General features: G+C 34.9%; 3 protein-coding genes across 4 annotated transcripts; 1 reads left to right on the top strand and 2 right to left on the bottom strand.

Annotated features, from left to right (window-relative positions):
* Positions 1-1,180: 1,180 nt before the first annotated feature.
* LOC136222570 (pectinesterase inhibitor 10-like) lies at positions 1,181-2,080 on the bottom strand. Its single transcript, XM_066010328.1, has one exon. It carries the CDS (start codon positions 1,908-1,910, stop codon positions 1,278-1,280), a length of 633 nt encoding a protein of 210 aa, XP_065866400.1. The 5' UTR covers positions 1,911-2,080; the 3' UTR covers positions 1,181-1,277.
* A 9,350-nt stretch (positions 2,081-11,430) lies between these two features.
* On the top strand, positions 11,431-17,233 carry LOC136222569 (uncharacterized). Its single transcript, XM_066010327.1, has 7 exons — positions 11,431-12,672; positions 13,099-13,360; positions 13,808-14,424; positions 14,557-15,329; positions 15,483-15,610; positions 15,668-15,756; positions 16,838-17,233. Exons 1-7 carry the CDS (start codon positions 11,431-11,433, stop codon positions 17,231-17,233), a joined length of 3,507 nt encoding a protein of 1,168 aa, XP_065866399.1.
* Positions 17,234-18,477: 1,244 nt separating this feature from the next.
* On the bottom strand, positions 18,478-25,485 carry LOC136223185 (importin subunit beta-1-like). Of its 2 annotated transcripts, XM_066011065.1 has the most exons (4): positions 25,332-25,485; positions 22,199-24,622; positions 21,837-22,036; positions 18,478-20,804 (listed from the first exon to the last, which is right to left on the bottom strand). In XM_066011065.1, the coding sequence occupies exons 2-3, from the start codon at positions 24,613-24,615 to the stop codon at positions 21,838-21,840; spliced, it is 2,616 nt and encodes an 871-aa protein (XP_065867137.1). In that variant the 5' UTR covers positions 24,616-24,622; positions 25,332-25,485; the 3' UTR covers positions 18,478-20,804; position 21,837. The 2 variants fall into 2 exon arrangements, with proteins under 2 accessions (XP_065867137.1, XP_065867136.1); XM_066011064.1 differs by having other exon boundaries at positions 20,787-22,036.
* Positions 25,486-27,011: the final 1,526 nt, after the last annotated feature.

Here is a 27,011-nt window from a genome sequence, read left to right as displayed (position 1 = left end):
AACCAATCCATATGAAATAATATATTGGTTTGGTTATAACCAATCCAATAGAACAAATAAATTAGTAAACTAGCTATTTTTAGGTTGGATTGGGTTAAAACCATTGGATTGGTTATTTTTTTGAACAACCCTAGCAACAAAGACCAGACTTTAAAATATCATTCGTTTCTAGATTAGCTAATAGGATGGCGCATTGTATTACTCGTCAAATCATGTTCAATACTCATTTATTTATTTCTTTTATTGTTTCTATGGTTTGAGACTGTTTTGTGTAAGAATTATTTAATTCTTAAATAAAGTTGTAGTCTTTTAATACCCAAAAAAAAATTAATACTCTTAATTTTCATAATACACTGATATCACTTTTTAATTTTTTTTGGTAAACCATCTGGTACTCCGAACCACATTGGCCGACTAATCCGGATTCGGGGCGGGTCCAAGGATTACGATATTTAAATCCCTCCCAATCGAGGTTGTGGGGGATCGATCTTGAGACCGCCCTACCAAACGCAGCCCCATACTACCACTGCGCCAACCAACGATTGGTAATATCACTTTTTAATTAGTCCAACGAATTGTGTCAATGTATCAATAAATTTTGTAATACTTTACCCCAAAAAAAAAAATGTAATACTTCGGAATATTATTTCCAACTAATCTACATTTATTTTAAAAAAAAACGTTGAATTCAACTTTTTGAAAGTTTATTTAAAGTAGGCCAATTACATAACCAGTTTCCTGAAATTGTCTAAAAAAAATTTTAAATTTTCGTGATTTTAAATCACTAAAACAATTTACTTTCTAATTTTTACACTTTTTAAATATATTTTTATAAATTTAAAAATTTAATTATAATACTTTAAAGGCATAATACACCACCAGCTTCTGAAGTTGTCCAAAATAGTAGATTGGCTTTCTAAATTTTGTAAGTGTCTTACCAACTCCCTAAACTTGCTTATTTCATATCACCAACTTCAGAGAGCTGGTGATGTATTACGCCTTTAAAGTATTATAATTAAATTTCTAAATTTATAAAAATATAAAAATTAGAAAGTTAATTTGTTTTAGTGATTTAAAATCACGAATTAGATCTTTATTTTTTAAATTTTAAATTTTTTTACAGTTTAAATAAATTGAAATGTATACGAACTTTATATCTTTTGAAATAAGCTCAGGCCTCATGATGTATTAAACCAAAAAAAATAGTTCATATCTATATTTTGATAAATTGTATATTATTCATGATTATTGTAAAATTTCTTCATACATTACTCTAGTCAATCAAAAGTCAAACCCGTTTCTTTACTCGGAGGAGTAGGAGATATCTCTGCTACAAAAGCCAATACAATGCTAGTGAAATCCATCACCTCCGTCGACCGGTTAATCACATCCAATTTCTCCGGCCCATCGGAAACTTCTTCAAGACCTTCAGTACAAGTTTCCGCGTTGGTTAACGCCGAGCTCATCCACGTCTGCACATTCACAATATCGCTCGGCAATTGCATATTCCTCATCTGCTCCAATGAATCCTCCATTTCACCTATGGCCATATCGAAGGTTTCGACGCATTGATCGAGAGCTTCGGCTAATCGAGGATCGTCAGATCCGCCGCGATGAAAGAGGTCGGAGATGTACGCCGACAAAGGCTTAGCTAAGGAATGGCAAACGGAGATGGATACGCGAACAAGCCTCTCCGGACTTTGTCGTATGTCACGGGCGTAACGGGAAAGAGAAGAGTAGCAGATGTCGGCGTACAATGTTGTGTTGCAGTTTTGACGGATGAAATCTGCGTCACTGATTTGTAAAGTCCGGGATGGAGAAGCGGCGGCCGGAGTTGGCCGGAGATGGAAGAGTGAAATTGTGAAAAGGAGGGAGAGGAGAAAACGACGACGTTGCAGGTGTGTTTGCATTTTCAGTTTCTTTGGGATTAATTTATGCGTTGTAGTTTCATCTTTATATGCTTAAATAGTAATTTTAGTATATCATTCAAAATGCATTCTTTTTTTGGGAAGAAAATGCATTCTTAATTACTTTATTTGATTTCTTTTACCAATAATAATAATAATAATATATACTTGATTACAAAGAAAATGTAATCATATTCTTGCTATGATAAATAAATAAATAAGCTAAAAATTTCACAACAACTTTCTTTGTCAAGTAATTTGACGTAAAAGCATCAATTAAATCTGAAGTGTGATTTGTTGAATAATAATAATAATATGGTGTTATTTCAAAAAAAATAAAATAATAATATGGTGTAGGGTGGAGTGACATCAGCATATACCGATTTTTCATATTTTTTTAGTTCATTAAGCTTTTATTTTTTTTTACTCATTAAATTTCGTTTTGAAAAGATACATTAAATTTCTGATTTATTTTAGTTAGATTAAGTATTTGATTATAAAAAAAGTTTTGAACATAAAATTTTGGTTTAAAATTGGGGTAAATTTTATTAATGGTGTACAACTTTTACCCAATTTCACACTTTGATGTACAATCTTTAATTTGTCTCACTAATATGTACGAACTTAGGGGGCGTTTGGTTTGGGGGTTTCAAGAAAGGGTAAGGGAAAGAGGAGGCTTCATTCCCTTTGTTGGTGTTTGTTTTGCTAATTAAATGATTCCCTTTGCCCTTTTTTAGTTTTGGGTTTACCTCTAACTCCTCTAACACATTCCCCACTTCCCCCTAAGGTTTTCTATTCCCTTTCCCATCTCTTTCTAACCTACGCTCCTTATAAAATTCTAATTTACTCCCTATTTTATTTTTTATTTTTATTTTGGTCTCTATATTTTTTTATTTTTTTTATTTCTTTATCTTTGGATTAATTTCATTTTTGTTATATATTTTTAATTTTTTTACTCAAAAAATATTTTTTAACTAAATTTTACTTTTTTATTTTTGTTTAATCCTTATATTTTTTTATCACTAGATTAATTTCATTTTTTATCCTTATAATTATTTATTTTTACCTTTTTGCCCTGAAAAATAATTTTGACCAAATTTTTTTCTTTTATCATATTATTCAGTTTTAATATTTATTTTTAATTATTTTAAAATAATTATTTTCTTTTTAAATATAATATTTATGCATTTTCTTTGATTAATTTTAACTTTTATGAACTTTATATTATTATTAATAAGGAAAGCAAGTGAGTGACGTTTTGGATTGTTTGGGATTATATATGAAGTTATTTCACGTTTTATGGAAACTATAGTAAAAGAGTCGAATTTTTTTTTTTGATTATATATGAAATTAAAAAAAAATAGTTTTGATTCCCTATTTGAACCAAACGTCCACAAAGGGAATGGAGTGGAATTGCATTCCCTTTCCTAAACATATCCAAACACATAGGGGTATGAATGCTCATTCCTTTCCTTTCCTCTAGTTCCCTTTCTTGATTCCTTTTCCCTTACCCATTGTGAACCAAACGCCCCCTTATAGATGACCTCCCACTTTAGTGTATAGCAGGTAAAAATTACCAGTCAACGCGAAGTCAACACGCCACATCAGCTGTTTGACCAATCAAAAAGTCAAAATTTAACTATCTTATATAAAATTACTTATATAACCTCATCTTCCTCCTTCCTCCTTCCCCTTTCTATTTCTATTTCCATTTCCATTTCCATTTCTCTCTCTAATTTTTTTCTTTTTTTTTAGGCAAACCCAATTTATGAAACTTGATTAATTTGTTGACATACTATCCATTTTTGTTTGCAGCTTCGTTTCTTTCTTTTTCTGAACTGCAACTTGGTAAGTCTGGAAGATTTGATTGTTCATTTTCTAGATCCTAATAAATCGAAAGAAAATAGTAAGTCATTTATACTCCTTGTAAATCCATTATCAAATTTTATCCTTTGTGTTATGATGGCTCTATATAAAAATTTAATCCATTATCGAAAGATTTGATTATTTGTTTATGCTTTGTATAAAAATTTAATTATCAATTATTTCCATTTGCAAATCGATTAGGAATATCAAGTTGGAAAAATCGATTAAAGAATTTGTGCGATTTTCTTCGTCTGCTTCTTCTTATCAGCGCCTCCGCTTGCCGTCGGCAACTTCTTCTCCGCTCTCTGCTTTTTCTCCGCTGGTGCTTTCTCAGCCTTCTTCTCCTCCGCATGTTTTTTCTCGGCTGCCTTTGGTTCCATCAGAAATTGTGGAAAGATTAAGAGTGATTTGAAAGTAGATTACAGTAGATTATACGAATTGGCCTTGGATTTGAGTTCTGCGATTTTCTCTTTTGTGAAATCGGGTTTTTTTTTGTTTTTTGCTCACCATTAGTTTTTCATCAGGTTTTGTTTTTCAATTTTTTTACAGAAGCAAAAAGAGGGATGGAGATGAAAAGGAAAGTGTGAGAGAGGAAAAAAAAATTACAGTTGAGAGAGAAAGTAGAGAGAGAAGGAAAATGTAGAGACATGAAAATAAACAATGAAAAAAAGGAAAGGTAATTTTGGTGAAGGAGAAAATGGGTGAAAAAGTAATGTTTATTTAGTGGGTCTTATTTAGGGATAATATGGTAATTACATATTTAGTGGGTCCCACTTTTCTTAAAGAATGAGTTGAAAATGGGTGAAATGGCAATTTGACTTGTATAGCCAGTCATTTTGACCTGCTATACACCATAGTAGGAGGTTATCTATAAGTTCCTACATATTAGTGAGACAAATTGAAGGTTGTACACCAAAGTGTGAAATGAAGCCAATGTTGTACACCATTGATGAAATTTACCCTGTAAAATTGTTATTATTATTTTTTTCTTTTTTTGAACCAAATAATGAATGAATTAATCAATGTGTCGTAAATGACAAAAGTTCAACAAATCAATAGAAACGAAACTCGGTAAAGAATGAAAGAATATAGAGCAAGTGATAAAACGGGAAGACTGAGCAATCGTATGAGCCAATCTGTTTGCTTACTGCCTGATCCATTTGACTGAGTAATAGTCATTTGCTGCTAAAATTTCCCGACATTGAGCAATTATATCCCCTAACTTTGAATCGTCCGCCTTGTTGCCATTGATAGCTTCAACAACCTGCTTGGCATCCGATTCAAAGATAACTTCTTCGAGATTTTTGCTTACTAACCATTGCATCGCAGTAAGAAGCGCGGTGGCCTCGCATTCCTGAACCGTAGGACAACAGGTTAACTTCTCTACCCTCCCCATCAGGAAATTACCACCCGAATCACGTACTACAGCTCCGCACCCTGCCGCTTCTGTGTTGCTGAATTTTGCTGCGTCGGTACATCACGAAATTCGACCGAAATCAGGTGTATGCCATATGTTGCAGTTCCGCCTCTCCTCTCCCCCTGTTCTTCCTCTTTTGCCATCCGAGTGCTTGATAGTTTGAGCTTGTGCCCAGTCGCTCAAGGTGAAAGCCGCAATCCTCTCGATTTGGTCTGGTTCTGTTACCTCATGGTTCCATAGCTGCCTGTTTCGGGCTTTCCAAAGGCTCCAAAGTCGCATCATGAATCTAGCACCCATATCCGGAGGTAGCGAGCTCATCAACCTGCAAAACAAGTCAGAGAGGTCAATTGCCGACTCCGCAGTCGTGGAAATCTGCTCCAATAGTCCCGCTAGCTGCGACACTTGCCTTGAGTGACCACATTCAATAAAAACATGCCACTCATCCTTCCACGACCCATTGCATACCACACAATTGCTAAGGATTGGGATCCCCCGACGTTGAAGCTTAACCCGAGTAGGGAGACAACCCCTCGCTAATTGCCAGACAAAATAACGTACTTTGTGAGGAACCTCTGCATACCATACACCCCTCCATCCATGTTATTAATTTTTTATATATTTGAAAGTTATATTTTTTTTTTTATAATTTGAAAGTAATTTTTTATGTGAAATGTGATTATAAAATAACTATAAACTTTTTATTTTGAATTTTTGAAAATATAATTTTGAACTTTTTAATTGAATTAGATATTTATAACTGGTTAATTTAGTAAAAAATAGGAGCTCACGAAGCATTTTGCCCACAATACAGTTTTTTTATAAAAAATTTTGGGTTAATACACAAATTTGCCCTTATATTTGTCCGTTTTAGCACATATGCCCTTATATCAAATAAACGCATAAATATATCCTTATATTTTTCAGATTACAGCAAAAATACCCTAATTTAAACGGCATGCTTATTTGGCAATGACACTGTTAGTCTAATCATACACTACTGATAAAACTAATAAAATATGGATGATGTGGAAATGATTATTAAATTATTTAAACATTACTATTACCCAAACCCTAATTTATCCAAACCCTAATTTATCGCTTGAATCTGTTGAAAGCAAAATGACTTTTCACTTTCCTAGATGAAGAACGAAGACGGCTGGCAAATGAAGAGGAGAACAACGGCGACCATGAAGACGATGCTTTCTTCTCTAGGAAACGAGGAAAACGAACTGGCAAAGTGAAGGAGACTTGAAGCTTCCTCCAATCCTGACTATCTCAATAAATTAGCCCGATCGGAGATTGCCTGAACTGTGAAATCTGACTGGTTTCTGCCAGTGGTGAGGTATTTGCTGCATATACTTATCTCTTCCTTCGGTAGTTCTTCTTCGTCTTCTTCAACCGTTTTCTTTAATTTGCAATTCTAGGCAGCCCTGTCCTTGGATACCTGGCTGCTGGCATCTTGATTGGTCCTTATGGTCTCTCTATTATTCGTCATGTACATGGGACAAAAGAAATTGCTGAATTTGGAGTTGTTTTCTTGTTATTTAATATCGGCCTTGGGGTGGAATATGTTTACTGAAATTTTGTTCTTTGAAATGATGAATTGGGGAGAGTTAAGGATTGGGGATAGAAATATAGAGAATTGGGGATAGGGAAGGCATGGAGATGCTCTTAGACCCTGATAATTCAATACTGAAGCTATCATTTTATCTTTTATAACTGTCTGTTGAAAGGCTTAGTTCCATGAAGAAATATGTTTTTGGGTTAGGCTCAGCTCAGGTACTGGAAGATATTTCTTTTGGGTTAGGTTCAACTACTGTTGTCATGCAGGTAACATATCTAAACAGAATTCAATATAATATAAGGATTGTAATTCTTCAAACCAATTCTTTCTAAGTTCTAACTAAAGGAAAGAAAGATTTAACAAATAATTTAATCTATTTGGAACCAAATGCAAACTTCCTAACCGAAATGTTATGATAAGTGTACTCCATACTTTTATATCTGGAAGTTGACTATGTTAACTTGATATGGCGTTTTTCTTCAGGTCCATAATATTTGCATTCTAATTGAATTTTTAAAAATCTATACAAATAATTAGAATAATGTTCTTGACGTGATCTACTTGTATATATTATCTTGATCATGTACTTCTCTCTTTGTTCCTTTACCTGTCTAAGGTTGAAGAATGTAAACATCTACCACTCAGCATACTTTTGATTGACAGCAGGGTATATACTTAATATTTAAGGCTTTATTTTGCAGGTTTTGCAAGAGCGGGGTGAGAGCACATCATGGCATGGTCGTGTTACAAAAAGGGCTCGAGATCTGTTTGTAATTTTAGAAAATGTGGTTTCTTATCGAATATATGTTGTTGATCTGAATGCAGCAACCTCAACGCTGATTCCAAATAATGCATGGCAAGTTTATGAAAAGTTGAATCACTATAATCCTTTTGATTTTCACCTTAAGTTTATGAAAAATTTAGCTTTGTTCTTTAGAAATATCAATTATGTTTTACACATCCAGTATTTAAGTTGGTTTTTTTATCTTCCTAATTTCCATCTCTAAATGTGCTCTAAGTCTAACATAAAGCTTGTTAAATATAGTTGGGTAAAATAGTTTATTGCTTTTTTATTTTATCTCTCGAGTATTGATCTTGGCTAGTAACAGATCTTTTGCTGGTTACTCTGGTGTTAATATGGAAGTTTTAAATATAGATAACTCAAGTTCTTGCCTTGGACAATTGAAATTGCGTATTTTCAGGTAACATATGTGGACTTCAAGAGGGCAAAAGAAAAGGTGATGTTCAAGAAAGAAAGAAGGTGTACCAGAAGGACTTCATATTAACAATATTTTTTTTCAACCAACTCAGAGAGCCAGGCGTGAATTCAGCAACACATCAGTAATATCAATGTCCATGTCCCTGGATGTAATTCCAGTCTAAAAAAATACAGTCTCTGCTCTAGTTAAGCACATTGTTGATTCATGAATTGGCATATATACATTTGAGCTGAAAAAGAAAGTGAATTTGCCTATACAATCTAAACATGATTCATGTATATTTCATTTTGCAGTTGCTTAGTTTCAGAATGTGATATTTTTGGGAGATTAAATTTTTTGTTATGTACATTGTATGTTAATTATTTGCAACTTTATGATATGTAGCCATGTAATTATTATATACTTGGAGTTTATGCGATCCTCTTTTAATTTTATTAAAAGAAGTAGCATCTATTAAATTTTCACCCTCCGCTCCTATTTTTTTCATGTCAAACAGTTATGTGTATAATATTTGTATTTGTTACTAATTTGTTAAAGAATATTAGTGTATAATATTTATTTGGCGACGCTTGTCTCGGTAATGCTTCATGCGTGGGATTTTTTCTTTTTTTCATCTAAACCTTAATAAAAAAAAGTAAAACTAAAAATTTAATGAGGGATCATTTTTGTCAATAAATCTGTCAGTAGGTTTTTTGGCGACAAATTTGAAAAAGTCAGCATGTAAAATTTCGTTGTCTAAAATTTCGTCAGTAAAATTTCGTCACTAAAAGATCTGTTGTGGCATTGTTTAATTGAGGTGGAGATGACATGGAGGCTGAGGTGTTGCACTGTTAGTGCCATCTCATCATTCTGTTAGATTAGGGCGTTTTTGTTGTCATTTAAAAAATATGAGGATATATTTATGTGTTTATTTAATATAAGGGCAAATCTGCTAAAACGGACAAATACAGGGGCAAATATGTATATTAACCTACAGAGGCAAATATGTATATTAACCCAATTTTTTTACACCTAAACCTTACTAAATAAAAGGGCAATTTTATGAATTAAGAGTTAAAATCGCGTAAAAATTGACCAGATGAGTTCATTAACCCTAACTCACTCTATTCTATACCTGTCATGAATGAATTATTTAATCCATACCAAATTTTCTACATTGTGAAATAAATTTTAAAAGTTCTTCTATTGTGTTATTATATTGTTGAGAGACTGTGATTGAAAAAAAAAAGAGGTAATGTATGATGTTAATCTTGACTTTCAAATTCATTTTAGCAGGTTGTATTGTTGTTTCTATATAGAATTATAGAGATAATTTTTAGGTTTAAAATATTATTTGGCCCTTACATATCAAATAATGTAGGTATTTGACCCTCTTCAATTTATCTTCTCTAGATAATAAAGGATCTTCAGCATTTTGACCTGCTTCATTTGTTTCAGCATCATTTATTTCAGCAGTAGCTATATTCAGAGATGCATTTTTTTCTCCAAGCACAAAATCCCCCCTTCTAATTCCTTGAATCTCTTTTCATAGATATCCACATCTGATGTGATATCAAAAGCACAAGAGCATGGAACAAAGGAGCTTGGAGTTAAGGAGCCTAGTAGAAGCATGAGGGATCCATTGGAGCTGTCAATTGGACCTATGACGAAGAATCGTGCAAAGAAAGACCAACAAATGCTTAATGGACTCATCTTGAGCTTCTTTAAACAAGGAATGAATTCTAGCGAAGTCATTAAAGATGGTGTGTTTTTGTGTTGTATCCAAGCCCAAGCCCATAATAGTGATATGTAAAAAGGTTGATCATATTTTAAGAGAAGCTTTGGACTTGCATGTGTTTGGCATGTGCAAAACCCATTGGGACTCATTAAAATTAATGCTATAACCTTATAGGTTTGATTGGGCTTATTTCTAGCTAATTAAAAGGCCCAAATAATGTTAATTAGTGGGCTGAAATTGGGCTCTAAAGGACAAAAACGAATTTAATGTTTTTCCTTGTCTAATTAGGATTTCTTTTACCTTGGTGCACTAGGATTCAACTTCCTTTTTAGTTTAGGTTTAGGTTTATTTTGTAGCCTATATAAAGGCTTGTATTCTTCATTACTTTTATCAATCAGAAATCAATATTTTTATGAACAAAAGTTCTTCTTTTCCTTTGGGAATTATTTTCAATCCGGGATTGAATTCTTTATTGTGAGCTTGAGAGACCGGATCATCATTCTTGCAATATTATCTTGATCGTGAACAAGTATTTTGGTAAGGTACTTGTGAATCGCCAAACACTCAGGTTCCAATTTAATTATTCGAAGGTGTAAGGTCAGATCTCCTTTCATTGTCTTTAATTCTTTGGGATTGGTTTGTTATCACCAATTTATGTTTGTTATTTGATTCTATTAATTCCTTAAGATAGATCGGGAAAACTTGTTGATTTGGTTATTATCTCTTTTTCATAACCAATATCACATCAATTGGTATCAGAGCTTTGGCTCTTAAGGAATTTGTTGTTTTTGTTTTATTTGTCGAAATTAAAAAAAAAAAAAAAATTACCCCAATCTAGAGTCTTTAATTATTGATCGAGTTCCTCATATCTTTGCATCTAGTTATTTAGGTTCTTAGTTGTAGCGAACTGATTATTTTTGGATTCTATTCTTACTAGCCAAACCCATTTATGTGTGTGAATTTCTTCAATTTTTTTTTGCATGCTAAATCATTAGTGCAAGTTTAATTTTTTAATCAATTCCAATCTAGTTTAAAAAAAAAGAAAAAAAAAAGAAAAAAAAAGGAAAAAAAAGGAAAAAAAAAGAGGAAAAAAAAAGGAAAAAATAAAAAAATCGGCTCATTGTTTGTACTAAAGTTACAAGTTTTCTAGAATTTGCATGCTAAACACACATTCTTAAAATTTCTTTCAAACATTTGTCTCTTCTTCGAAAATCGTCTTTTATTCTATTCTTAGTGTGCTAAACTTTGGTTATCGTTACAATATTAGTCTTCTTTGCTTCTAGTTTCTGCTCTACTTTATTTTGTCATTCTTTTGCTTCATTGGCATTTATATTACCCGAGATAATCCTTGTGATCTATCAAGATAATATAAAAGAGTGATTGAACCGGTTGTGAGGTACTTCTTTACTTTCTTTTTCTTCTTTTCTTGCTTTAGACTAGATTTCACTTTTCTTTCATTCTTTATATATTTTGTCATGTCTAACGAACCTAAAAAGGACAACGTTAACGATGTTGATTCTAAAGAATGGCAACAAGCTATTGTAGGTGAGATGAAGAGGTTAGGGGCTATTGTGGCTGATTTGGTTTCAAACCAAAAGAAATCAAGCCAAAAGAAAGGAGGACGCGGGAGATTGAATTTTGATGATGAACTATCCGAGTCTGAAGAGGAGGAGCAGTTTGGATACCGAAAAAGGGGTAACGATCGAAAAGATAGTAATCTTAATGCTATCAAACTTAAAATGCCTACTTTTCGAGGAGCTAGTGACCCAGAGGCGTATCTTGATTGGGTACGAAAGGTTGAAACAATCTTTGACATACATGAGTATTCCGAGGAGAATAAGGTGAAACTTGTAGTATCCGAACTAACTGAATATGCGGCTGTTTGGTGGGACCAATTAAAGCGCACAAGAAAAAGAGATGGTGATGAACCCATAAGAACATGGGGTGAATTGAAGAAGGTCATGAAAAAGAGATTTGTGCCGGCTCACTATTATAAGGAGTTGTTGAAAGAACTCCAATCCATGTCTCAAGGTAACCAATCTGTTGAAGATTATCACAAACAATTGGAGATGGCACTAATCCGAGCTGATATACAAGAAGATGAGGAAGCTACCATGGTTAGATTTCTCATGGGAATGAAGAGGGAGATTCGCAACCCTCTTGAGCTACAAACTTATTTCCACATGGACGAGATGCTCCATAAAGCGATAAAAATTGAGAGACAACTTCAAGAGGTTGAGAAAGGGAGATCAAAGTTCAAAGGCACTACTTCCACTCCATGGAAGTCAGATCCAAGAGGTAATTTCAAAACTAAATCTGAATTTAGCTCTAAAAGTGACCAAACGCCTCAGGTTGATTCAAAAGCATTTGGGAAATTGCAAATTGGTGGAACTACTCCAAAATACAAAACTACTGAAAAACCCACAAGAACTCGTGAAATTGTGTGTTTTAAGTGCCAAGGGAGAGGGCACTATGCAAGAGAGTGTTCGAATCAAAAGGCGATGGTTATGAAGCATGGTGAGTTAATATCCGAAAGTGAGTCCGAACATGAATCAGATGATATGCCCACCTTAGAAGATTGTAGTGATATAGAAGAGGTGGATAGTAAAGGAGGACATGGAGTTAACTTAGTCACTCGTAGAACATTGAAGATGGGAGTGAGTGGTGACATTGAGCAACGAGAGCACATCTTTCATGCTCATTGCAACATACTTGGAAAAACATGCTTACTAATTATTGATGGAGGAAGTTGTTGCAACGTGGTAAGCAATGTGTTAGCAAGCCGATTAGGGATATCAACAATTCCACATCCCAATCCTTATCGGTTACAATGGTTGAATGATAGTAACGAACTCAAAGTTACTAAACAGGTGCTTCTGAACTTTTCTATTGGTTCTTTTTCTGATGAGGTATTATGTGATGTAGTACCTATGCAAGCATGTCATGTGTTATTGGGGAGGCCTTGGCAATTCGATCGATCAGCACTACATCATGGTCGAACAAATAAATTTACTATTGCTAAGGATGGGAAGAAGTATATTTTGCCACCTTTATCACCTGCTGAAGTGTTTGAAGATCAGCTCTACATGCAAAGAATGTTACAAGAACAATCTGTGAGAAGGGAAAAGGTTAAGGCGAGAGAAAATAAGAGTGATAAAATCAGTGAGGGTGTGAAGAGAGAAGAGGTGAGTGAAAAGGCATTAGTGAGGTCGAGAAATGAGGGTGAGAGGAGAGAAAAAGAGAGGAGCATTAACAAAAGCCAAAATCTATCTTTATATGCTAAATTGAGGGATGTAAAGCAAGCTGATTTTGAAAACAAAAATTTATTATTATTTTATTGTAAGAGTTTTTGTTTATCTTCTGTAAGTCAGTCTAACCTTCCTTCTAGTATTTCCCCTCTTTTGCAGGAATTCAAGGATTTATTCCCCGAAGAGATGCCTAATAAGTTACCCCCGATTCGAGGAATTGAGCATCAAATTGACTTTGTTCCCGGAGCACAAATTCCAAATCGACCAGCCTATAGAAGTAACCCTGAGGAGACAAAAGAACTACAAAGGCAAGTCGAGGAACTAATGGCAAAAGGGTTGATTCGTGAATCTATGAGTCCGTGTGCTGTACCAGTCATCCTAGTACCAAAGAAAGATGGAACTTGGCGGATGTGCATCGATTGTAGAGCCGTCAATAAAATCACGGTAAAGTATCGTCATCCTATCCCTAGGTTAGATGATATGTTGGATGAATTAAATGGGGCTGTTATTTTCACTAAAATAGATCTTAAGAGTGGGTACCATCAGATTCGCATGTCATTAGGAGATGAATGGAAAACGGCTTTTAAGACTAAGCATGGTTTATATGAGTGGTTAGTTATGCCTTTCGGTTTAACAAATGCACCTAGTACTTTCATGAGATTAATGAATCATGTTTTGAGAGAGTTTATAGGTAAATTTGTTGTTGTTTATTTTGATGACATTCTTATCTATTCTAAATCTGAGGCAGAACACATAGAACATGTTAAGGTTGTATTAGATGTTTTGAGAGAACAGAAATTATACGCTAACCTTTCTAAGTGCTCATTTTGCATGGAGAAAGTTGTGTTTTTGGGTTTTATTGTTTCAGCACAAGGAGTTTCTGTTGATATTGAAAAGGTGAAAGCCATTCAAGAGTGGCCAACGCCAAATTCAGTTACCGAGGTGAGGAGCTTTCATGGCTTGGCGAGTTTCTATAGGAGGTTTGTGAAGAACTTCAGTACCATTGCCGCACCACTAACCGAGGTAATAAAAAAGAATGTTGGCTTTAAGTGGGGCAAAGCACAAGAGGATGCTTTTGAGATGCTTAAGGCAAGACTAACTTCTGCCCCCGTTTTAGCACTTCCAAACTTTGATAAATCGTTTGAAATTGAGTGTGATGCGTCGGGAGTAGGGATTGGTGCTGTTTTAATGCAAGAGGGTCGACCTATAGCCTTCTTTAGTGAAAAACTTAGTGGTGCAACCTTAAACTATCCCACTTATGATAAAGAACTCTATGCATTAGTTAGGGCTTTGCAAATGTGGCAACATTATTTATGGCCTAAAGAGTTTGTGATCCACACCGATCATGAATCCTTGAAACATCTTAAGGGTCAACAAAAATTGAACCGAAGACATGCCAAGTGGGTGGAATTTATAGAGACGTTTCCTTATGTGATTAAGTATAAGCAAGGGAAGGAAAACGTAGTTGCTGATGCATTAAGTAGGAGAGTTAGCTTATTGAATGTGATGCATGCTAAGTGTTTAGGATTTGAGTATATCAAAGAATTATATGTTGATGATCTAGACTTTGCATCTATTTATAAAGCTTGTGAACTTACTGCTTTTGGAAAATTTTATAGACATGAGGGCTACTTATTTAGAGATAATCGATTATGCATGCCTAAATGTTCACATAGAGAATTTCTTGTGAGGGAAGCCCACGGTGGAGGCTTGATGGGGCATTTTGGGGTTGCTAAGACTTTGGACATGATTTCTGAACATTTCTTTTGGCCTCATATGAAACGTGATGTGGAAAGAATATGTGCTAGTTGTATTAATTGTAAGAAAGCTAAGTCTAGAGTTATGCCTCATGGTTTATACACTCCATTACCTGTGCCGAATGAACCTTGGACTGCTATATCCATGGATTTTGTGATGGCTTTACCTAGGTCTAAGAGAGGTAATGATTCCATATTTGTGGTTGTAGATCGCTTTTCTAAGATGGCACATTTCATACCATGCCATAAAACTGATGATGCTATTAATATTGCTAACTTGTTCTTTAGAGAGGTTGTTCGTCTGCATGGGATGCCAAAGAGTATAGTTAGTGATAGAGATCCTAAGTTTTTAAGCTATTTTTGGAAGACTTTGTGGAATAAATTGGGGACTAAACTGTTGTTTTCTACTTCTTGTCACCCTCAAACTGATGGTCAAACCGAAGTAGTAAATAGAACTTTAGGACAACTTCTTAGGGCAGTTATTCAAAAGAATCTTAAGTCATGGGAAGAATGCCTACCATTTATTGAGTTCGCTTATAATAGGGCTATACATTCATCTACTAACTTCTCACCATTTGAAATTGTTTATGGTTTTAATCCTTTGACACCATTAGACTTGATCCCTTTGCCTGTTGATGAAAGGAAAAGTTTAGATGGAAAGAAAAAGGCAGAAATGGTGCTTAAGTTACATGAACAAGTGAAACAACAACTGGAGAAGAAGAATGAGCATTATGCAAAGCAAGCTAACAAGGGTCGACAATGTGTTCTATTTGAACCCGGTGATTGGGTGTGGTTGCATATGCGCAAGGAAAGGTTCCCCGCTCAGAGAAAATCAAAGCTACATCCTAGAGGCGATGGTCCATTTCAAGTAGTCGCACGAATTGGGGATAATGCCTACAAGCTCGACTTGCCAGGTGAGTATAGTGTGCATGCAACTTTTAATGTGGCTGATTTATCTTTGTTTGATGTAGGAGATGAAGATTTGAGGACAAATCCTTTTCAAGAGAGAGGGAATGATGTGATATCAAAAGCACAAGAGCATGGAACAAAGGAGCTTGGAGTTAAGGAGCCTAGTAGAAGCATGAGGGATCCATTGGAGCTGTCAATTGGACCTATGACGAAGAATCGTGCAAAGAAAGACCAACAAATGCTTAATGGACTCATCTTGAGCTTCTTTAAACAAGGAATGAATTCTAGCGAAGTCATTAAAGATGGTGTGTTTTTGTGTTGTATCCAAGCCCAAGCCCATAATAGTGATATGTAAAAAGGTTGATCATATTTTAAGAGAAGCTTTGGACTTGCATGTGTTTGGCATGTGCAAAACCCATTGGGACTCATTAAAATTAATGCTATAACCTTATAGGTTTGATTGGGCTTATTTCTAGCTAATTAAAAGGCCCAAATAATGTTAATTAGTGGGCTGAAATTGGGCTCTAAAGGACAAAAACGAATTTAATGTTTTTCCTTGTCTAATTAGGATTTCTTTTACCTTGGTGCACTAGGATTCAACTTCCTTTTTAGTTTAGGTTTAGGTTTATTTTGTAGCCTATATAAAGGCTTGTATTCTTCATTACTTTTATCAATCAGAAATCAATATTTTTATGAACAAAAGTTCTTCTTTTCCTTTGGGAATTATTTTCAATCCGGGATTGAATTCTTTATTGTGAGCTTGAGAGACCGGGTCATCATTCTTGCAATATTATCTTGATCGTGAACAAGTATTTTGGTAAGGTACTTGTGAATCGCCAAACACTCAGGTTCCAATTTAATTATTCGAAGGTGTAAGGTCAGATCTCCTTTCATTGTCTTTAATTCTTTGGGATTGGTTTGTTATCACCAATTTATGTTTGTTATTTGATTCTATTAATTCCTTAAGATAGATCGGGAAAACTTGTTGATTTGGTTATTATCTCTTTTTCATAACCAATATCACATCAACATCGGTCTCAATTCTAGCTCAGAGTTTTTCCTTTTCAGCGCAATAATTTCATGTTTGACAATTTCATTCTCTTCAACTTATTAAGCACTACATCTTACTCTTCACTTAAGAGATAAGCTAATTCCTAAATTCCTTCTCTATCCTTAACTTCTCCGACACCTAAATCTCAAACTCTTCTTATAATTTCTTGTGCATCCGAAAGGGTGCTATTCCACTTGTGGCAAAGAGGTTGAGCGGGGTGTTCTTGAAGGATTATGATGAGCTTATAGGATGGGCTCGGTATGGATCGTCAGACCCTTCCTACGTAAATCCGAACGTCCCTCACGTGATGGATCTGATTGTTGTGGATATCTGGGGAAGTTCCTCGGAAGAGGAAGGTATCAATCAGAAAGGTCCAATCCATATTTGGGATGAGTTTGATGACGAGCCGGAAATTGCCGTAATGGTAGAGTCGGGCCGAGGCACCGAGGGAAAGAATCTGCCCGGATTTAAGATCTTCAACGATGTTACTGACTGGGGCAAAGGAAAGGCAAGCTGCTTCATAGAGGGGATCATGATGCTTGACCTGAATGCTGAGGAGCAAGTTATCACTGCATAGACAACCGTGGGGGCGGTGGATGAACCAAACACCTCCAAGGCCCATGAAAACCCCGAGAACCCCGATGATGACAACTATGTTACTGCTTTGTTTGAATCCGATGATGTACTCGCCAAAACTATCAATGAAATGAATTCTGATTTTGCTTACTTGCTTGATGTTGATTCTGATTATTCCATGCATTCTCATTCATATAACATGCCTACATTTGAAATCAATGCAATAGAAATGTCAACTTTAAATCTTGGCACGGATGAAAATCATGAACTTATACAAATTGCTCAAGAATTAATTATTGAAGAGAGAAAAGAATTTGAGAGAATAATAAAAAAAAATACGAAATAGTGTTTGCTTGGACATACGAAGACATGCCAGGAATCGATCAATCAATCGTAACCCACCGTATTCCAACATACCCCGATGCTAAGCTCGTGAAACAGAAACTCCGACGCATGAGGCTGGGATGGGCAGATAAGATCAGAGAGGCAGTGAAGAAACGGTTGGAAGCAGGTTTCATCGAAGTAATCGACTATCCCCCTTGGGTCGCAAATGTAGTGCCAATCACAAACAGGACGGTAAAGTGAGAATGTGCGTCGACTATAGAGATCTCAACAAGGCTTGCCCCAAAGATGAATTCGCATTGCCTCACATCGACATATTACCAGCATTTTGAACGGCTGACTTCAAAAAACTTACCAGCTTCGACACGGTCATGCCATCTACATCTTTTTGAGATCATGCAGAGAAAAATGGCTGAAGGATCTAAAAAAGATGTGAACGGTCTGACGATGTTGGAGCTGGTAACTACTTTACAAAATGTTGAAGAGGCATTATTCTCTAGAGAAAACAAATTGAAGAGAGAAATTGAGGAGAAAAAGAAATTACAAGAAGAGTTCGAGATTTAAGTGTCAAAGAAGTTAAGGATAGAGAAGGAGTTTAAGAAATTAGCTTATCTCTTCAGAAAAGAGTGAGATGTAGTGTTTAATAAATTGAAAGAGAATGAAATCGATCAACATGAAATTATTCAGCTAAAATAGAAAAATTAGGAGCTAGAATGTGGCAAGTTAAAAACTCAGACTGATGAAAGGAGGTTTAAAGAATTAGAAGGATGGATTTTGAGCTGGAAAAAAGGATGCATCAATGAATTTAGCTATTGCTGGAACAAATGAAGCAATTCAAAAAGCTAAAAAGACTTTATTATCGAGAGAACATACGATAAAATGAAGAGGGAAATTGAGGGGGTAAATCTAACCATGATTGAAACAAATCCAGCGGTTCAAAATGTCAAAGAGGCTTTATTATCTAGAGAAGATAATTTGAAGAGAGAAATTAGGAGGAAAATATGCATTTATAAATCTAACTACATTTGAAACAGATACAAATACATATGAAAAAGTAGACGCCACCCAGTGTCAACAAGTTGGTCTTATAACACTAAGCGAATATTTCACTCAAATTAAGAAATACAATTAATATAAAATCAAAATAATTAATTTACATTGGTTAAAAGGACAGCCCGGTGCATTGCACATCCCCACTTAAACGAGGGTCCGGAGAGGAGTCCCACCACAAGGGTGTACTAGGGACAAGCCTTCCCCTCCCAATATTTTGGCAAAAACCGCTCCTAAAACTCGAACCCGTATGTTAATTTACATTTGATTAACTGAAAAAAATTCACACCCATATCATGGTTGAGAATAAACCTTAGAATGTTCAAAAACACATATAGCAACCGAAAACTAAACTAGAACTTCTTAAAACATTAGAATGACATTTTAGAAAGAAAAAAATTTGCCAAAGTGACTTGTATAAGGACATGGAGAAAGTACTAAATAAGGAAAATTAGTTATTTCCTTAATATATATTAATTATTTTCTTAATATATATTACTTGTTTAAATGTAACAAATAATATAGAGCAAAAGGAGTAATATACAAGCTTATGGTTAGTCGTGACCTTGAATGCTAAGTGTTATGGGACCAACCGTGTGGCGTTTACTTTTTCCCTCTAGAGAGAAACCATCTAAGAATTATAATTCGCAATATCTGCTTTTGTTTCGGCCATAGTTAGATTAATAGATGCATTCCATTCAATTTATCTTTCTAGATAATAAAGCCTCTTCAGCATTTTGTTTCAGCCGTAATTAGATGCATCTTTTTTCCCCTCTTCAATTTATCTTCTCTAGATAATAAAAGATCTTCAGCATTTTGACCTGTTTCATCAATAGCTAAATTCACAGATGCATCCTTTTTTTCCAAGCTCAAAATCCCCCCTTCTAGTTCCTTGAATCTTTTTTCATAGATATCTACATCAGTCTCAGTTCTCAACTTGTCACATTCATAAATATCCACAGAGCAATAATTTCATGTTGGTCGATTTCGTTCTTTTCAACTTATTAAGCACTGCGTCTCTTAAGAGATAAGCTAATTGCTTAAAATCCTCTATCCTTAACTTCTCCGACACATGAATCTCGAATTCTTCTTGTAATTTCCTTTTCCCTTCAATTTCCCCTTTCAGTTTATCTTCTCTGGATAATAATGCCTGTTCAACATTTTGAACGAACTGACTTCAAAGAAGTTACCAGCTCAGACACGATCAGGTCATCCACATCTTTTTGAGATCCTCCAAATAAAAATGGTTGAAGGATCTCAAAAAGATGTGAACGACCTGACGGTGTCGGAGCTGGTAACTTCTTTAAAGTCAGCTATTCAAAATGCTAAAGTGGCATTACTATCTAGAGAAAACAAATTGAAGAAAGAAACTGAGAAAAATAAATTACAAGAAGAATTAGAGTTCCCGGAGAATTTAAGGGTAGAGGAGTTGAAAGAGAAGAGTGAGATGTATTGCTTAATAAGTTGAAAGAGAATGAAATCGACCAACATGGAATTATTCAGCTAAAATGGAAAAATTGCAAGATAGAATGTGACAAGTTAAAAACTGTGACTGATGCAGATATCTATGAAAGGAGAATAAAAGAATTAGAAGAGAGGATTTTAAGCTGGAGAAAAAGGATGCATCTGTGAATTTAGCTAACAAATGAAGCGGTTCAGACTGAAGAGGCTTTATTATAAAAGAGAAGAGAAGATAAACTGAAGAGGGAAATTGAGGGAAAATTTCCAACCACAACTGAAACAAATGGAGTTCAAAATGCTGAACAGACTTTATTATCTAGAGAAGATAAATTGAAAAGGGAAATTGATGAGAAAAAAGATGCATTTATCAATCTAACTACGGCTTAAAACAAATGCAGAAAAATTGAGTTATAATCTTTGGTGGCTTACCTCCAGAGTAAACATCATGGCCCCGTGACACTAAGCAGGCAAAGTTGCATAATGGAGCAGTGTACAACCACTGCCTCCTGCCATAAAGACAAGCCATATACGAAAAATTTACAACTCCAACAGAATATTTACAATTATTAACTGCAAAAGCTTAACACGAGAAGTCAGGCATATTTAAAGCACTCTCCTGTAACTCGGCAGCAAGCAATCTACGCGATGAAGCTATTTCCCTCGTGCTGATCGGAGTTTATTCTTGAGAGTCATGAGGTAAGTATGGAATGCTATTGCTACTGTAAAAACACGGATAATACAAATCTTTACACACTAAACCTACACACTTCAGATGATGTTGATGAATAATACCGGGACCAGATGAAACTTCAGCAATGTCGACAACCAGTGCATGAAAATAAAATACAACTGCAACAATGTCTACTCCATGCGAGACTCAAATGTTTCTTTCCATTGACATCAATGCCACCCAGTTCGTGACATTTTAAAATATGCATTCTACATGTGAACCAAGACATTACACATTCTGGAAAAAAAAAATACACTTGTATATGGAAAGTGAAAAAAAAAAGCAACATATGTGATTTAATGAATGCAAACCCGACTTTCGATCTATAAAAACAATTTAAGGAAAAATGAATGATGCAAAGCTGGATGATATAAGCCTCAATAATATGTTGAAGACCCCCAACAGAGCATATGCCAAAAGAGTGCAATGGTTAATATACATGAGACAATGATAACTGACGAGAGAGACATGAGATAAGATGAATGAGGGGTGGAAAAATCATTAATGAACTGTGTATCTTCATAAATGTGGCAATTGGGTAGTCCTCAAGTCTCACAAAACTTCAATTTGACTCGCTGCGATTCTTCACTCTGACAACCTAGATGTATACTCAAGGGACAACCATGAAATGTGCGGGTAGTCTGGTAAAAGAGGTCTCAATCCTAAATTATCAACAATCAGCCACTGATGTAATGCTGCTTGACCTCAATCTATTCAGCAAAGCCCTGTTACCCTTCCCTCCCTCATTTTGACCAATTCTGTATTTTCTATGGCCGACACTTTCTTTCTTCAAAAGCTTCTAATTGACACCTTCACCCATGTTAGCGACGCAATCACCACCCAATGCCTCTGACAGATACATGATGCTGATGCAAGAGTTAGTAACGACCTGAAAGACTGAAAACTTCTGTCATCTGGTAAAGGCAGACAACCCGACACAAATGCAACCCGAACCCTGACTAGATACACCCAAATGCATGCAGGGACTTGCAAAGGAAAAAAATTGTGGAGCAACAACAACCTCAAACAGAAATGGCACGGCTGATGGCCATTTTGGCCCATTCAGCAGATTCCTTAATCATATGATCTTCAGATGACAAACATTCATTTAAAAAGTCTCTGACAGAAAGTGATTGCTGAATTAAAGAACCAGCATTACTTCCCAAAGTATCTGCTAAATCTCCGAGCACACCTATTGCAGTTTTCATTACTGCATCATCCCTGCAAAGACATGAGTAACAATTATCAAGAACCAATTCAGCATCCAGTAACAGCAAACATATTTTTTTTATTGGCATAACAGTAGCACAAATGATAAGACCAGATTTTTAACAAGTAAAAAACCTGTAAAATAATGACAAAACAAAATGTAGCAGAACTCACATGTCTTTTTCCATGTATATGCTATCCAAAAACTGAAGGATGTGAGGTGCATAAGGAATTAAGAGTTGCATTTTAGGAGAGTTCTTAAACCCTTGAAGAATTCCTGAATAAGCCTCCAAAATACCATTTCTCAGTGAATTCGTATATTCAATCATTTCATCATCAGCAATAGGTGTGTGAGCAGACAATTCTGCAGCACTTTGGAGCATGGGCATTGCATACATCAGGTACTTCTCAAAATTCTCTCCTATTGCCAAGACTATGTCGCCAAAACATGAGAATATCGGAGGCTTTACAGATCGATGCAACTGGTTACTAGACAAATCCTTGAGAAGTTGCGTCATAATTCCATCACAATAAGGTAAAATTTTGTCCTCCAAAGCCCTGCAAATATCCCCCACAACACCAACTGTAACAGCACAAACTTGATACTCCTCGAAATTCTGTAAACCCATTTCCAAATATTTATAGAACTCTGGCATGTATTTTGCAAAATCAGGACCAGCTGCATAAGCAAGTGCTCCAATTGATAGCATAGCTTCCTCATGCACGGTTGCACTTCTACAAGCAAAAACTCTCAGGAAAAGCCCCATTATCTGATCTGCATACTGCATGAATACTATTTTTGTGGGCTCCAACGAACCCAACTTTTGAATGATGACTTGTAAACACCCACAAAGAAGGCCTTGCAATTCACTCTGTTTCTCTTTCTCATCTGATGCAAGCTTCTGTCCTTCAAGAGTGTTGTGAAGCTCTGTCATAATTACTGGTACCAGCTGCAACACCATCGGTGCCGTTTCATCAGTTGAGCACCTCACTACTTCATTCAGTGTTTCATATGCAGCAGTCCTCAACCGGGATTCACCTGCATCTTCTCTATGGGTAACAGTTAGAAGAGCCTGCACAATTTCCTGGAAGTAAGGTGTAAGAGGAGATGTCGGGCCTGCATCTTCATAACCTTGGGTAAGGAAATAGAGGGCACCACATGCTTTCTCAGCCACATTCGGAGCATCTTTCATGCTCTGAAGTAAAACCGTAACTATCTGTTGGCAATTTGCTTGAGTAATTATGGGTGTATCCATAGTTGAACCATGAAGGAACTCAAAGATCCGTCCCAAAGTCCAAGCAGTAGTGTCTTTAACATGGTTATTGGGATCCTTTGTCAAAGCAGTAAGCATGAAATTCAAAGCAACATTAACAATAGGTGCCAACTTCTCGGGGGAAGGACCTTCTAAGATTGACCCAAAAGCATATGTTGCTGCTTCCCTTTGTCTCCAATCTGGTTTTGTTATATTCTCTTCAATGAAAGGCATAACAAGTGGCACAATATCATCTCCGACAGTCCGTGCAACCAAGCCTAGGCATGTTCCCCCAGCCATTGCAATATTCCAAGCCCCTTCATCTTGATCCTGTTCCTCCTCTTGCTTAAGGAGCGTCTCCAACAACATTGGAACAAGGGCAGGAAGTGCCTGCTTAATAAAATAGAAGCAAGGGATGTCAGAGTCCCCAGTAAAATCACCCCCATATTCTTCCAGGATATCTATCTCTTCATCACAAATTGAACTCCAGAACTCAACTGCCTGAAGAGCCACAGCTTCTTCATCTTCTTTTACAGTCTTTGCAGTTATAGTAAAAATGTCTTGAATGTAAGGAGCCAATTTTTCATAGTACATTGATGAAATGGAGACCAGACATTCAAAAGCTGCTTGCCTCATCTTCACTTCCGGAGACAATGTTGCCTCGCATACAACTCTCATAATATAATCACGCTCCATATCATTACTAAAATTTGCTTGAGCAAAGCCTAGAGCATTGTAAAGTGCCCGGGTAGCAGCAAGCCTGACCTCAATGCTCGCTTCAGATGCATTCATGCCCTGCACAACGGCAGTCAAAATCTTATTTACATGATCTTGATCCACAACATCAGGAGAAACTTCCTCACACAGATATCCAAGTGTCTCCAAGGTAGCTTGCTTCACATGAGCTGGCACCTGATGAATACTAGATAAAAGTGATCCAACCAACTCGGGCCATTGTTTCTGAGGTAGCTCAATGCCAGCAATCTTGGCAATTACTTGCGATGCAGTTGACCAAGCTTCAGATGCTGGAGAAGTTAAAGTCTTCAGTAAAAATGATTTTATCTGGCTCTTCAGAGCAGCATCCAGAGACAACCATCTCTGAACAAGCTCAAACTTCCTATGTTGTTCCTTGGCATCCAATGCATTCTTCAATATCAAACCTGATAATTTACGGCTATCAACAGGCTTATCATCATTAGCCAACTCCGCAGACAGTGATAACAAAAAACCAGGAAGATTTTGCTCCTGAAACTGTTTCAAGTTTTCCTCTGCATGCTTGCGCACATTTCCATCTATTGATTGTGCATTCAGCAGCACCTGTGTAACCTCCATTGCCATACTGTACCTGCAAGTAACAGATATGAAATATTCAAATTAATAACTCTGCGCATCTTACTGAGCCCATAGAAAAGACAACTCTACACTGAACCTTACAATAGATAAAATTCTATAACCCTTCCCATGGCTAACTTAATTTTGATTTTGTCAAATCAACAAAAAAAAAAAAAAAATTCTCTCTAGTTCATATTAAAGACATAAATTCACTTCTTCATACTACTACTAATATTCAGAATAGACCATTCTACTAAAATTGCCTCACTTGGTAGTACGTGGAAGAGAAAAACAGAAATCAATTCAATATATAATTTATTGAATATAAATCCAACTAAAACCTGCACAGAGTCGTGCAATCAATCAGTTACTACGGCATGTGAATCAGTTAACAAACCACATGGCCCAAATCAAAATAACAGTATTAAGCAAAACTCTACCAAATCTACTTAATACATTAAACTCTGGAGAATATACTATATCACAGTGAAAGCTAACAAATGAATTCTAACATTCACTATCTGCCACTGATCAAAAATATGGAATCCAATCAGTAACAAATAGAATTTCAGAAAAAAAAAAAATTAATGGATATCAGATCAAATACAATATTTAGAGAACAGATATTAACAAATACTAAATAAATCGTAAATCGATCTGAAGATCAAATATTCAAATCAAGCGGAATCAGAAAAATATAAAATAAGAGCAAGTATATGTACCTGAATATATAATTTTAGTTGATGAAGGAAATATAAGGACAGATCGGGAACAGTACAAAGGCAGCACCGTAACCCTAGCAAGCAGTGAAGAAGAAGAAGAAGAAGAAAAAGACAGCGACGAGGCGGACGTGAAGCTAAACTTTGAATTAACGGAAATCAATTATTTTCTCTTATAATACGGGAATTATTGGATACTACACGCTCCATCGTACTAGTACCTGTAGAATTTGGCCCACTGTCAGATATAACTGGATCAATGGCTGAAAAGGACTGATGATCTTGATTAATTTTATAAAGTATTTTTTTTTTGAAACAATATTTTATAAAGTATTGGTTGTAATTATTTTAATTGCGCGACAATCCTAGCTGTAAATATCTCCTATTTATTCTAGGTTTAATTTGAGGATTGATATATGATCAAGGCTTGATTTTCATTATACTACTTGTGGGACCCAAGGTATTTATTTTTACTCTAAATGATATAAAAACTTAATTCAGACGTACATTGTGACATCTCAACTTTATTTCAACTTTGATTGTTTTATGCACAAGGTTAGACATTCCATAAATAAATAATAAAATCAAATCAAATGTTTTCATAAAAAAAAATGTGAATAATATTTTAAACTTTTAACTTCGATTTCTTTTATAAAATGTAAAATTTACCCACAAACGATTGAAAATTAGTCCATACAATAACCTTACAGATTTTTTTTATACTTCGCCATATAAAAATAATTAAAAATCGACATTTCGAAAAATATGTATTATATTTTTTTAACTGAATATAGAACACATTTGCAATAAAAACAATTATTAATGAATCAATTATTAGAAATAAATAATTAGAAGTTCAATATGATAAAATTAAAAATTAAAAACTTTATAGAAAAAAAGAGAGTAGAAGTTCAAAAATTTTGCTATTTGTTGAAAGGATAATCACAATACCGCTATATATCAAAGTAAGAATATGCTATCACTGATTAGAATTTGGATACATCAAACATTCATTGAATTTTGGAAAAAGAAAAAATCAATTTAAATGTATTCTACTTTTTATCAATTCTCTTCTTTAAAAAATCTTTTCCTTAAAAACAAACAAAATGGAAAAAAAAATCTTTTGAAAATAAAACAATTTGATAAAACTATAAATTTGACTAAATTCATCCTTCCAAATTATTTATGGGTAAATTTCAAATAAAACTCATGTGGTTTTATTAATTTTTAGATAAAGGTGGTTTACGTTTTGTCAAAACGAGTATTGAAGTTTTCAACTTTAGCAAAATAAAGACTTTTCCGATTGATACTATTAAAATCATCATTGACGACTTTAAAAATGACATATTTTGAGAACTAATAATATTCTAAGCAACTTTAATTCTTCAACTTTTTTATTTTAAGATTATTTAGATAAAGTTTGGTAAAGAGAGAGAAAGTTAATGTTTAGAGAGAGAAAATCTCAAAAATATGATTTTCGAAAATCGAAAATATAATTCCATAAAAAATATAACATTGAACAACTTTAATTCTTGAAAATTTTCGTTTTTAGGTCATTAAAGATGGTTTTAATAGCATTAATCCAAGTGCAAAACCTCAATCCTCGTTTTGATAAAAAGTAAACCATAGTCCTTTATCTGAAAATTAGTAAAACCACAAGGGTTTTATTTGATACCCATTATT

The sequence above is a fragment of the Euphorbia lathyris genome, chromosome 3 (genome assembly GCF_963576675.1).
Source record: "Euphorbia lathyris chromosome 3, ddEupLath1.1, whole genome shotgun sequence".
NCBI lineage: Eukaryota > Viridiplantae > Streptophyta > Magnoliopsida > Malpighiales > Euphorbiaceae > Euphorbia > Euphorbia lathyris.
This window is presented reverse-complemented; position numbering and strand designations above follow the sequence as displayed.